The following is a 14,118-nucleotide window of genomic DNA, read 5'->3' as shown; positions in this document are numbered from 1 at the left end:
TGTGTACCAACTCGTCCCTTAAAAACTGGACACAATCAAGGGGGGCAACTTAAGGTGATAAAATCTTAGTACGGTTGTTTTTAGTGAATAGCTAACTTTAAACAGCATGGAAAAAAATGCGTTTAGATTTGGAACATTACCTAGAAAAAAAAACTGATGACATTGCCATTTGACAGATGACCAGATGAGGTACACACTCGCGGTCGCAGCGTAATCTTAATCGGCGTATATTTTATTGTAAATTAAGATATTTCGAATATTATAAATTATCAGTGTGGTTAATTAGAGATAACTGATACTGAACATACATAAGAGTTTATTAGTTTTAAACTAACGTATAGATAAGAAGTCATTTGTGTTTGTACCATGGAAGATATAAAAAATATTCGTTTAACCCCTATGCCAGAATCTAAATACGTAAAGCCGCTAAGGTTCCACTACACTCAGAATGGAAAGGAAAAGAACTGGGATCTACTGGCAGTTCACGACAGCGTGGCTATCGTTATTTACAATGTTACGAGAAAAGTTTTGGTGTTAGTTAAACAGTTTCGTCCAGGTTAGTACCTATAATATAGTAAATTGTATTATTATCATTATTGAAAGTGTGCAATCGAAAAAAAATCAAATCCACCTTGGGATTTCCCGGGAAAAACATTAAAAGTTCAAGTCCAAGCTTCCTACAGGCTATAAAGTTCTTTAGTTCCGTTTGTGTGTAATAACATTAATAAAATAATTATTTCACAGCCATGCATTTCAACAGCATCCTCCCCGAAGACCGTGAGAAGGAAACAATAGACATTGAGAAGTATCCTCCCTCTCTGGGACTGGCTCTTGAGGTATGTGCTGGGATTGTAGACAAGGATAAATCTGTGTTGGATATAGCCATTGAAGAAGTTTTGGAAGAGTGTGGATACAATGTACCTGCGGACAAGATGGAAAGGATTATCTCTTACAGGTATTATGATCTTGTATTGTACACCTTCTGTAGTAGATATGAAATTTGTATAAAAAAAGTTTTAAACTATTTTAAATTTCCTTAAATCAGTGGTTCCTAACCTTTTCAGTCCTGTCACCCCTAAGACTAACTAGGGATCCTGATTTTCACCCCTCCTCCAAATAATCATCAATAGTCTTTCTTATAGGTCTAATCTTTCTTATCTTTAATTAAGCTTATTACCCAGGTGAAATACCAGTTTTACCCCCACGGGCGTAATTAGCCCCAGGTTAGGAACCACTGCCTTAAATGCTTAAGTAAATTCCCTAATATTTTAATTATAAATAAATAAAAATATCATACAACAAATTTAAACAGATCAACCTTGTCCGCAGTAAGTCCAATAAGGCTTGTCTTCTTTAATTGGACCTTTTTTCAATGTTTGAAATTGATCCTCAGGTCGGGAGTTGGTGTGCAAGCTGCTCTGCAGACACTCTTTTTCTGTGAAGTGTCTGATGACATGAAAACTGAACGCGGTGAGTGTAAAATATGTGTTGGTTGGTAGTGACTATAGGTCAATCAACAATCAAAACAGATGCATTTTTTGTTATTACAGATATTTTCTTCTTTATCACAACAGGGTTGTTTTCTATAGATAAATAAAATTGTTTCACAGGCTGTGACTTCAAATCCTTGTTTTTTCTGTAAAACAAGATCAAACATGTTTTAGTGCTTAAACTATTTGAAAAACGAAAAATTTCAGATGTAACCATAGTCATTTCTCATAGTAAAAAATAATATTGGCATTTCACAGAGCAGCTGAATTAACCTGAACAATACCATTGAGTTATATTATTACAATAGAGAAGCCATACATTTGACGACCGGTCTAGCCTAGTGGGTTGTGACCCTGCCTATGAAGCTGATGGTCTGGGGTTCTAATCCTGGTGAGGGCATTTATTCGTGTGATGAGCATGGATATTTGTTCCTGAGTCATGGTTGTTTTCTATGTATTTAAGCATTTATATTGTATATATATCGTTGTCTAAGTACCCTCAACTCAAGCCTTATTGAGCTTACTCTGGAACTTAGTCAATTTGTGTAATAATGTCCTATAATATTTATTTATTTATTATTTATACTAAATAATGAAATTGTCACAATCGCAACCTGTAGGCGAGGCGTGGGGAGCAGGGCGTGAACCATGCGACCAAAACGTCGTAAGCCCATGGCGATTTCGCGTTTAGTAAATCATGGCGCTTACGCGTTTAGGTCGCGAGTTTCACGCTCCGCTTCCATAAATATTTTGTGGGCCAACAACAACTCATGGCGCAAAGTACTTGTTCTCTGTGCTGGTTGTATAACCGAAAAAATCTTAGCCTTTAGCCTGTAGTTAACGGTGTTTTTAGGGTTCCGAACCCAAAGGGTCAAATGGGACCCTATTACTGAGACTCCGCTGTCTGTCTGTCACCAGGCTGTATCTCATGAACCGTGATAGTTAGCCAGTTGAAATTTCTACAGATTATGTATTTCTGTTGCCGTTATAACAACAAATACTAAAAACAGAATAAAATAAATATTTCTTTCTAATCTCTCTCTTCCAATCACCGAAGTTAAGTAACGTCGGGCGGGGTCAGTACTTGGTTGGGTGACCATTTTTTAAGATAATGGTACGGAACCCTTCCTAGGCGAGTCCGACTCGCACTTGGCCGGTTTTTAAACTCCCATTAAATTCAGGGTATGGCGTATGGCTAAAAGTTAGTACATTCAAATAAATTGAATGGCTGTTTTGTTTCGTAAAAAGTAGCGAGTAGCGATGTTGTAGAATACATTATATTTAAATCCACCAAACAATTGAAAACTATGACGTCTATGACATACTAATCGATATGAAAACAGGCCCTAAGGCAAGTGTACCCGAGTTAATTAGAATTCTGATTTCTTTGAGAAAGTTACTTAATTTAAGCTCCGGAATGGACCCTTGAAAAACACCGTGTATAGTCATCATCATCATCTTAGCCTCTATTCCATATCCTAGAGTTTGGGGTCGGCTCTCCGTATAATTTTGCGCCATTTTTCTCTATTTTGCGTCATGTCAGGGCTTGCGTCTATCGTCATCAAATCTTTCGACACTGCTCATCTATGTCGTAAGGGGGCGGGTTTGCCCCTTCTACTTTCGCGAATGTCGTTTAGGGCTCTCTTACTCATATGGTGGTCGTCTCTTCTCATCACGTGGCCGAACCAGCGCAGTTGGCTCTCGCACATTTTTTCGGCTATAAGCATTGATATAAGTAAAAGGGGTAGATATGTGACGTTAATAGTTGACAAAACTAAAATCTGGTCCTGCACCCATACATTTGCAAATACTACACACCATTATAATGTACATGTGCACAACGAGCAACAAGGATAACCAAATATAGTTAACAGTGCTGCGCAAGCGAGACCCCTATATTTTGCGTATTCCTCGAGGTGCAACAGAGAAAAACTAATAACATTATACAAATGTGTAGGCGAGACGTACATACTTCTTACATTGTCGTCTTAAAGTGATATTAAATCATTTCGATTTTTAAAAAATATCAATGATTTGATATTACCTAATCTTAGACCGTCTCTCTCAAGCAAGTATCTGAGCGAGCGAGTTACACTGAGATTAATATCAAATTATTGACTATCATATTTTTAAAGCATGAAATTGACCCTCGTTTTTTACTTCTGAAACCCTGGTCGACTATTCACTATGTTCAACTAACGTGTCGCCTCGAGAAAACCAGTATAACGATATGATCTCAGTTGATAGGGATCTCGAGGTTTCAGGGTTTCACTTCTGATGGTTTTTCGGAAAAGACAGGTACGCTTGACAAGAGCCAATATTGTAATCACTGGTAATTCGTAGTTACTCCTGGTATTTATATATTCCAATCGTTCACCGAGCGCACGACTCAAGAGAACCAATATAAAAGTGTGAACCTTGTTTATTCATAGCTACGATACGTATACGGATTCACTTATATTGGACAAGTTGTAAGTCATGGGAATAAGCGCCTTCAACGGCGGTCTTTATTAGGTAGCGTCAGGAAACAAATATTTATAGAATATATACGAAATTAAAATAAATAGGCACTTTATTTATTTTATGGAAAACAATTATTTTTTCGCTAACACTAAATAAAATATGTAAAACCGTATGTATTTTATATGTAAAACCGATAGTTTATCTATACAATTAAAAAAAATATGCGTAGAGGGCGGTATAAAAAGGAAAATTATAATGTATGGAGAGAAAAAAAATGTATCAAAAACGAAACCGAACATCATTTTTAATTTTCACAATTCAACGCTAGGCATTTCCACTGCTGCGGCTCGTTTTAAAATAGAAACAAGTTAAAGTTTTTTCTCTAAACATAATAGTTTTAATTTTTTTAACGTTCATACTCATTTTTAGTCAAAAAAATTGCAAAAAGTTATATTTTTTTAAATCCCTATCGAAGGCGAAATTAGCAATGTCCCACTTTTCTCGATTTGAGACGGCAGCGTGCCCTTACATTAGAATGTTCAATTTAAAGTATTCGTTCTGATTTTCATCGTTTTCATTTTCATCACCTTAGTTGCTCTACAAAGAGGACAAATTAAAACAAATACTCAAACGGTAAATACGTAGTTAGGGAGTTTCGTTCTGTTTATAATCAGCAGTTCCACTACACTAATTGCCAGTTTTTGGATGAAAATGCTTAATTTGTAAACAAAAACCACAAAAATCACTATATGTGTACCTATAAGACTTTAAGTGTTCCCTCAATTCTTCATGGATTCCATCATTAGAACTTTGAACCCGGGACGGGACCATCGGCTTTATAGGCAGGGTCACTGCTCACTAGGCCAGACCAGTCATCATACATTTTACTTGACAAATAGAGATGATTATTATTTATTTCTTTAGTTTATGATAAAAGGTTAAATTTGATTGATCTAATATCTGTTCTAAATATTTTTACACAGTTTTCAACATACATAAATACATCTTAAAACTACACTATAACTCGCATATTAAAATTGTAAATCGAGCTATCGTTAAAAATGTTGTCCATAGTTTTCCTATTGTTGTACAAGTACTATTTAGTAATTTTTGATGGACTATTCCCGATATTTGGATTTCAAGTTAATGCAAGATATTGTTTTAACAATACTATCAGAAAAACTGAATTTTTGGTTAACAACCGGTTATTCGTATATTAAAATAAAAACCGGTTACATTCTATAGTTTCAAGGAATAGGAGCACATGATTTAAAAAGTTGCATTATTTATAAAAAAAATTGCTGACTCTACAATGCATGAAGTGGGCAGGCCTACTTGACACTCGGATAAACGTGTTACTCACATGGGTAATGCATTATTTAGCTGTCGCGCTCACTCAATAACAAGGAAATTTTTAATTTTATTTAGAAAAAAATATGTTTTCAAATGTTATAACAGTACTTACGAATGAAAAGTGATACCGTGAGCTTTGTTTTTGTGCTTGGAGCTATTGAAGCACTGGAAAAAGGCGCAACACGGCATTCTTTGGCAATATTTTATCGAATTTGATGACAATGTTGACACTTCAGCGTCACCCGTACGACTAATTCAATATAGGTCCCGGAACCTATATTTTGTGGCTCACGATCGAGCGCCTGGTACCTCATCTACCCCTATTACGTACATCAATGGCTATAAGTGCAACCTTGAACTTTTCACAGATATGTTTATTCTGGACCCTGTCCATCAGCGTTACTCCTCCCGCCTATCTGAGCATGCGCATTTCTGTACAGTGCATTACGTGCTCTACCTCCTTACGCATTGGCCAGCATTCTGCACCATGCAGAAGCGCCGGACGTACAGCTCTTTAGTTACCTTTTACTTGGATCGGCATTCGAGCATCACACAGCACCCCTGTTAACGCTCTCCGTATATGTATGTAGTTATACTAGTTATAATAGTTCAATTGACAATACCCTACCCTACCCTATTAACTTTCACCTCTAATGTGTATTGTATAAAACTTTTTTTTTTTCAGGCGGAGGAGTTGATGACGAACTTATAGACATTGTGGAGATGACAATTCCCGAGATGGAAAAGTTACTGAGCTCCCCTGGACCTGTGCAGAGCCCGCCCAGCTTCCTGTTCGCCATGATGTGGTTCTTGCACAACAAGGCCAGCAAGTATATGTAGGTAACTGGCTATTGGTCAGTGTTGGTCGAACGTTAATTAGAATTGGTCAGTAACTATTATAAATTGAACCGTAAACTGTAACCGTCCGTTACGGTTTATGGTTCAATTTGTAATGGTTAATGGTCAATTCTAATTGACGTTCGGCTAACAGTGCTATTGATCGTAAGAAAAGTTATTTCACGAAAATGTAACGCGAGTCATGATTTCATTACGTGTATTTATATTAATGACGTAACTTTAAGTGTCAATATGTTAAGAGATACAAAGTAACACTTATCTAAAGATAAAATAACATTAGAAATATACATAATGAATTAAAGGAACGCAAGAAAGTGACGACTCGCGTTACTTTGGCCCTGTTTTGTCTCAGAAAAGCAATTTTAGAATATTTGTCCGTCGAAATTGCTACTGTTAAGCTTAAATAGCACATTTGTGAACAAACCGGCAAAATGTCCTACTTTGTCGCTTTCCACAGGTTATTCGTAGAATGATACAAGCAAATCTCGTCCTTATGGCAAACTACAAAGTGGGACGTTTTCGGTCGACGTCGGTTTCGGTCACATTTATCTTTGCTCATTTTGGAATTCAGGCTGTTATGTACATAAATTTGGTGACAGCGAAATACTGTGTAAGTATCTTGAGTCGCGTTTTTTATTATTGCCCAAATCTTACACTATACCTTATTGTTACAATTTAAAAAAAAACCTGGCATAAATTATAACCGGGATTGTGTTATTGTGAGTAAATTGCGTTGTAGTTCTTAATTCCATGCTTTATTTTATATACATTTTTATTTAAGAGTAGGCTTTAAAACATGACAAAGAAGATTGAATTACATCTTGCGCGTTTATGTATTTTTGTCTACTTACCAATTTTCATTACTTAACTAAAAAACAATGACTCTTATAAAAAATGATTGTATACAATAGTGATATAATCATGCTTTTCAATCTCGTACCTCACTTAGGCAACTCAGCAAGCTATGTTGCCTAAACACGGTACTCGACAGAAAAGCTCTCTATTATATCACGATTGTATAAAATACTATAGTGAAATCAGATGCAAGAGGAGGAAGAGTGATACTTGTAGCATAATAGTATTTTCGCTTCATAAAGCGGTGTCTATACTCTATGGAGGTTAACATTACGCTGTTTTCTAGTCGGTCGTTCGACTACACTTGCTCTGAATGCAAAAAGCACAAAGAACAAGTTTGGGATTGGCTCATACAGTGACGTAAGTCTACCCGTTATACAGAATCATTTGTAATTTGACGTGTACCTTAAATGGGGTTCTATAATACGGCTAAGTTTCAATGATTTAAGCCCAGTCAACTAAGGGTCGCAGATGAACGGCTCCCCTTTCAGGTATAGGTCGAACTACTTTTTATGTACAGAAGTTTTGGGAAATTTCACAAGCATTAAAAAGATATTTCCGTTTTGGAAAGTGAAATCTTGTGAACTTTCCAAGATCTTTTCATGTAGAGAATTTGGCAACTAAGGAAACTTTCCATGAGTACATCAGTAGTTGTATTGCCGAATCCAGTTACAAATAAATTAGTAGAACATGTCCTAGTAAACTGCTTTTTATGATAGACATGGTTCTCTAGGTACCTACATTTAATTTTTTACCAATACAAACATGATCATGGCAATATTTTAATAACTCTTGCGAATTGTGGACTTAAGCTCTGGTTTCCTAGGATAACGGAGCTGTCATATAGCGGCCGTAATATTAATAATATTACGGACGCAAAAAGAATATTCCTTCAATCACCGCCATCTAGGAAATCGCGCATTTTGTTTACATAGACAACGTTCTAAAGACGTCATTCAACCGCTGTATGACCAGGGCTATCACCGCGAAAATCGAAGTTCGTCATTTGCGGGCATTTTTCTCTGTCACCCTAATTACGTCTTAGTGAGAGTAAAAGAGAAAGATCCCCGCAATTTGCGAATTTCGGTTTTCGCGGTAGGCCCCCAGAGCTTTAGCGATTATTTTAATCATGGTAGAAAATCAAATGTTTAAAAATCGATTGTCATCAAAAACAAGTAAAAAAGCTCCAGGTACGAGTATATAGAAGTAAATAAATTATTGTGCCTTAAAATAACAATTGAATATAGGTTATTAGGTACGGTGTACTAATCAGTTTCCATTGTTTTGTATAATCAGAAATAAAATTAGCATGAAGTATTCGACAGGGCAAATTAGAACTTAATCACCTATATGTATGACCTAGTTACGAGTAAATGACTTGTATTTAGTTACTTTAAATCAGTGAAGCTGATTGTAGTTCCTATGTAAGATGCGTACGAAAAAAACTTCAGTATTTTAATAGTTTCACCATATGTATAATGCGGTCACAAACATCCTTGTATCCATCCTTATAAGCTTCCACCTTTATAACAGTAGTATAATTACACTATTTATTAGATTCGTATTAGGTGTACGTGAAATATGCAGCAGAGATGCCTGACTCCCGTCTGCATAGGTACATACAAACAACTTAGGGGGTCGGACGTCTCGGCAGATCACTGTGTATTCAGCAGCAGAAGTAGGTAAACAGGCAAGGTGTTTAAACTTCACACTGCGCACGCTCTTGTTCCTTTAGTAATAAATAATAAATAAATATTTGGGGACAATCTTACATAGATCGACCTAGCCCCAAACTAAGCAAAGCTTGTACTGGGCGACGATATACATACGTATATAGATAAATACATACTAACTTATATACATAAAAAAAACACCCATGACTCAGGAACAAATATCTGTACTCATCATACAAATAAATGCCCTTACCGGGATTCGAACCCATAACCATCGGCTTCATAGGCAGGCTCACTACCCACTAGGCCAGACCAGTCGTCAAAATAAAGGACCAAGGTCATTTTGAACACCCTCTCCGGTTAGCTACTTCTACTGCTAAATTTACATATTATGTTTTCTCATTTTGTCAAACGATTACCTACCATTCAGTGTTGGCTGAAGCGTTAATGCAATTGACCATTAAAAATTGAACCGTAAACTGTCACCGTCCGTTACGGTTTACGGTTCAATTTGTAATGGTTATTTGTCAATTGCGATTAACGTTGGGCCAACACTGCTACCATTTTTGTAGTATTTGGTGTTTTATTATGATTTTACGTAAAATTTGAAGTAATAGTAGTAATACGTACCTATGTTTTATTTACGTTTAATAAGTAATTAAGGCCTTATCCCTCACCCACACTTTCGCAAGCAAAAAAAATTCACGATTTTTTCAATGGTTGTTTGCTATTATGTAACAATTTTACATTTATTATTCAAGCGGAAGCCCTTTTTAATACCTTTGTAATTTATAAAATCCTTAAATTTATCATTCTCTTTGCAGAACAATAGAAGAATATAGCTCATACACCTTTTATCCTAAAACATGTTAATTTTATTCTTTTAATCTATTGTTATTTATAGTTATAAATGCATAATTTAAAACTGTGATTATTGTTATGTGTTTCTGAAATATGAAATTGTTACTATGGAATCTTTGTTTTATTTTACAACTAAGTAAGTATTATGTATTTGAGCGGTCAGCAAACCACATGAGCTCGACTTAAAATTTGCTAGTTCTTCTAAACGATTTTATCGACAGACGCGACATTACATCAAACATCAAGCGACTATAAATGTATATCCCATGAGGAAACGTACAGTTGTGTGGAATATAATAGCAGTACATAAGAAAATGTAAATTAAGGGAAAACTATAACTTTAGATCAATAATATTGTAACTTTTTATATAATTATTCTGCATTACTTGATATTGTTTCAAAATTAACTGTAACCTTTACTTGAATGATATTGGAAGTAAAAAAAAAAATATTATGACAATCGGCTGTTTTTACTAATTGTAAGTTGCGGAAATTCTTATAAAAACGTAAAACCCTACGAAAAAAATACAATTGTGTACTATAATTGTAATTTAGAATCTTTCCTATTATTTCCAATCTAAGCTTTACATCTAAACCCAAGTCATCCAGAAAAAAATGAACTTTTCTATAAGACGATCTTCGTCGCAGAGTGTACTGCTATTATATTGCACACAACTGTAGACACAAAATATTACATTACATATAATTTATTTTTTTTGTGCAGAAATCCTTTTTTTTGCATTAAAAGGTACCTACAACAATTATTTCATAAATGAATTCCTCGTCCCTAATTTATATGATAATGATACTAAACTTGGCCTGATAGCTACAGGTAGGTAGTAGGTAGAAACAGGCCTATAACCGCGAAAATCGAAGTTCGTCAATTGCGGGCATTTTTCTCTGTCATTTTAATTACGTCTTCGTGAGAGTAAAAAAGAAAGATCCCCGCAATTTGCGAACTTCGGTTTTCGCGGTAGGCCCCCGAACTCAAACTGGGCCACCGAAGCCACCGTTCTCCCCTCCGTTTTTGGAGGATAACCAAGAGTTAATATTGTAGCTAGAGCATTAAATGAGCTTAGTGCGGTTCGAGCGGCATCGCCTGATACAAAAGTGCATACTCACTTCGCTTACTTCCCCTACTACAATTATGCATTTAATTTTAATTCACATCACCTATTCGAGAAAGGGCTGTTTCTTGCCTGCTGTGTCACTTTTTTGTTCTGGTTCTAGGCCACAATTTTTTTGTTGCAAAATTAAAACGATTTCCTCATAGGTAATGTGAAAAGCAGTATCTGCAATATGGTAGGAAAATTATATCCATCTTGGGCGTACTTAAATCCCTCACTACGCTCGGGATTCTATTTTAGAATCTTTCGCCTCGTTCAGGATTCATTGTACGCCTCGCCGTAAATATATCATTTTGCTCCCTTGTGACACAATTGACTATTAAATGGTTGGTTCAAACCTCGGTTGTGCTGGTGAAGAGCAGAAAACATCATTTTCGAAAAAAAAAAGAGTTAACAAAAAATGTGGTCTGGATCCTTATCATAGAGATACAAACAGAGAGGTTAAACCTAATCCTAAAATAAGAATCAACAAGTTTGAAGAAAAGTCAAAAAAGCGTTTCCCGCTAAAGTAAAGACGCTAAGCACCAATAATGTCGTACATTGACCCGCCTGTTCCTATCTCTATCGCACGCGCATAGGTATATTGCTGCTCTGCTCGCATAGTGGCATTGACCGCCGGTACCATCGGCGGGACGGCTATAACCGCGAGTATCGAAGTTCGTTAATTGCGGGCATTTTTCTCTGTCACTCTACGACTTAGCGAGAGTAAAAGAAAAAGTCCCCGCAATTTACGAATTTCGGTTTTCGCGGTAAGCCCCCAGCAATATGCTTACGCGCGTACGATAGAGATAAATACAGGTGGGTCAATGTGCTAATTTCTTTGTGGGTAGCGTCCTTACTAGCAACACAAGTAAAACAAGGCATAAGTGAAATGAAAGTGACAGTGGCAGACTGGCAGAGCGAAAAACACGCACACTACTAAAGTACATAATTGGCCGTTATATTTAAACGCTTTCTACACATTTGGCAACAAAGCGTCAATCCAAGGTCACCCTGACCTTGGTAAAAGCTCCATACAATTCGGATGCCAACCTGGAAAGCCTCGTTGCTGACCGTGTTGATGCCCTTGTGCCGTAGCCGTTTAGGTTTAAAGGGCTTAAGCGCCAATTACATTCACACTCCCCAAATATACACTCTCAGTAAATCATGTCTTAAAAAAGGCTAGGCGCAAATTCAAAGAAATCTTCCTAAGAAAAATCATTTTTAAGACATGATTTTCTGAGTTACTTGAACTTAACAGATTAAACATTAAAGGTACTAAATCCTGGCGTAATAATAATAATTGTACCTTAGCGTTTTTTCTTAAAAATGAAATCGATAACTTGAAAAATTGTAACGCCTGCAAAATTGTAATAGCAAGCAAAATATAAAATGAGTAAAACTTGGAAAGCACAAATAAAATGACTCATATTATAATTGAATTTGAAGGTACAAAAATTTGGCTTTTATAGAATTTATCAATAACCACGGGAACATAGCGTAATAAAGTACACCCGCCATTCTGACTGTCAGGATGGCGGGTGTACTGTTTTTCGATGACAACTTTACGTACCGTGAGGTACAATTTTTTTTAATGGAGGTACTAAATAGTACAAATAAGGTACAAAAATATGGTATGCTTTTCAATTATTTTTATTTAGGTACACCCGCCATTCTGACTTTCACACAGTAACTACTTCGAGGAAACCACCGTATGCCGTATACATAGTCGAAAACCAGTAAAAGTCACTTTGGCCGGAAGGATTGATGACAGTCGTGTAAAATAGTACATTACGATACAAGTGCGAAAAATAGGAAACTCGAAACGAGTGGCGATAAATTAAAACACGACCGAAGGGAGTAAAAGCTTTTACAGTACATATGGGGCTACTTTATAGCACTAGTGCGAGAAAAAGCTTTTGACAGTGTGCCTCGCGAAGCTTTATGGGTGGTTTTGGCGAAACTGGGATGCACAGAAAAGTTTGTTAGGATGGTCCGGCTATTGCATGACAACATGCAATGCTGCGTAAGTGTTAAGGGCGAACAATCAGAGTTTTTCACTGTAAGCTGTGGCGTGAAGCAGGGTTGTGTGCTTGCGCCCACTTTGTTTGCCTTGTACTTCGCAGTAGTAGTTCGGGAGGCACTACAAACTTCTTCTAACGGCATCCGTATTCGCTATCGCACCGATGGTGGCATATTTAACCTAGCCCGGCTTAAAGCGCGCACCAAAGTGTCTCTCGCAGTCATAACTGAGATAATGTATGCAGATGATTTGTGTTTTGTGGCCGAATCTCCAGGTGCTCTACAACAGCTTATGTCGAGTCTTGATGAGTCTTGTCAAAGATTTGGCCTAAAAATAAGTGTTAAAAAGACTGAAGTTCTGGCCCTTGACACAATTGCCAATTCCCAGATTGACATTAAACTCGGCCGAGACTCGCTTAACCAAGTAGAGCAGTTTAAATACCTGGGTAGCACCATCACAGCCAAGTGCCACCTTGAGAACGAGATAAACTGTAGAATAGGAGCCGCTGCAGCAGCATTCGGCAAACTTCGTTCAAAGGTGTTTCGGTCACACGACATAAAGCTCGCTACAAAGGTTGCTGTATACATGGCTATTGTCCTGCCAAATCTTCTATATGCTTCAGAAACGTGGTGCCTGTATCGGAAGCATATTCGCTCATTAGACAGCTTCCATCTGAGATGCCTCCGCGACATTATGGGTGTCCACTGGTCCGACCGTCTTAGGAACACGGAGATCCTTAGACGTGCCGATGTCGCCGGAATAGAGGCCTACCTAATGAGACGACAGCTACGATGGTGCGGTCACGTCTCCCGGATGTCCCAGGACCGAGTCGCGAAACGCATCTTCTACTGCGAACTGCAAAATGGTAAGCGAAAGCGAGGCGGCCAGTTTCTGCGGTTCAAAGATGTGTTGAAGCGGCATATGAAGAGAGCTCATATAGAACCAGCGACATGGGAGAGTCTAGCTGGTGACCGTCCACAGTGGAGGCATATTGTGCAGACGCAGGTGCGTGAATTCGAAGCCAGGCGACGCACAGAACTTGACGATAAGCGTGACGAGCTAAAGGCCAGACCACCTATGGCCATAACATATAATTACGTCGGAGGGGTGCTGACCTGCAGCGAGTGTGGCCGCACATTCGCTGCTAAGATTGGCTACGTCAGTCACCTGAGAGCGCACCAGCGACACTCTCAGCGGTAGAAAGCAGTTGCTGTGGCCGAAAACGGCTAGGAGACGATGATGATGATGATGATGATGATGAGTGCGAGAAGTAGCATATTACGTTACTGTGTCGAACATTTAAAGGGCCATATGTACTGTAAAACGTTGTACGATACATGTGCGAATAGGTAATTCGCAACTCGTGTCGATTTAAAACACTCCCTTCGGTCGTGTTTTAATTTATCGCCACTCGTTTCGTATTTCCTATTTTTCGC

At 37.5% G+C, this 14,118-nt stretch overlaps 1 protein-coding gene across 2 annotated transcripts; it reads left to right on the top strand.

Moving 5' to 3' along the window:
• The first annotated feature begins 30 nt into the window (after positions 1 to 30).
• On the top strand, positions 31 to 9,666 carry LOC133528219 (uridine diphosphate glucose pyrophosphatase NUDT14-like). Of its 2 annotated transcripts, XM_061865498.1 has the most exons (6): positions 31 to 556; positions 745 to 955; positions 1,394 to 1,470; positions 5,992 to 6,142; positions 7,306 to 7,379; positions 9,517 to 9,666. In XM_061865498.1, exons 1-5 carry the CDS (start codon positions 367 to 369, stop codon positions 7,376 to 7,378), a joined length of 702 nt encoding a protein of 233 aa, XP_061721482.1. In that variant the 5' UTR covers positions 31 to 366; the 3' UTR covers position 7,379; positions 9,517 to 9,666. The 2 variants fall into 2 exon arrangements, with proteins under 2 accessions (XP_061721482.1, XP_061721480.1); XM_061865496.1 differs by having other exon boundaries at positions 7,306 to 9,666.
• The last annotated feature ends 4,452 nt before the right edge of the window (positions 9,667 to 14,118 follow it).

This window comes from Cydia pomonella, chromosome 19, assembly GCF_033807575.1.
Source record: "Cydia pomonella isolate Wapato2018A chromosome 19, ilCydPomo1, whole genome shotgun sequence".
In the NCBI taxonomy this organism is placed as follows: domain Eukaryota; kingdom Metazoa; phylum Arthropoda; class Insecta; order Lepidoptera; family Tortricidae; genus Cydia; species Cydia pomonella.
This window is presented reverse-complemented; position numbering and strand designations above follow the sequence as displayed.

Excerpts from the sequence above, each read along its gene's own strand:
- LOC133528219 (XM_061865498.1), top strand. The coding sequence starts at position 367 with ATGGAAGATATAAAAAATATTCGTTTAACCCCTATGCCAGAATCTAAA. Across the intron at positions 1,471-5,991 it reads TGACATGAAAACTGAACGCG|GCGGAGGAGTTGATGACGAA; the intron begins GTGAGTGTAAAA and ends TTTTTTTTTCAG. Across the intron at positions 6,143-7,305 it reads AACAAGGCCAGCAAGTATAT|TCGGTCGTTCGACTACACTT; the intron begins GTAGGTAACTGG and ends GCTGTTTTCTAG.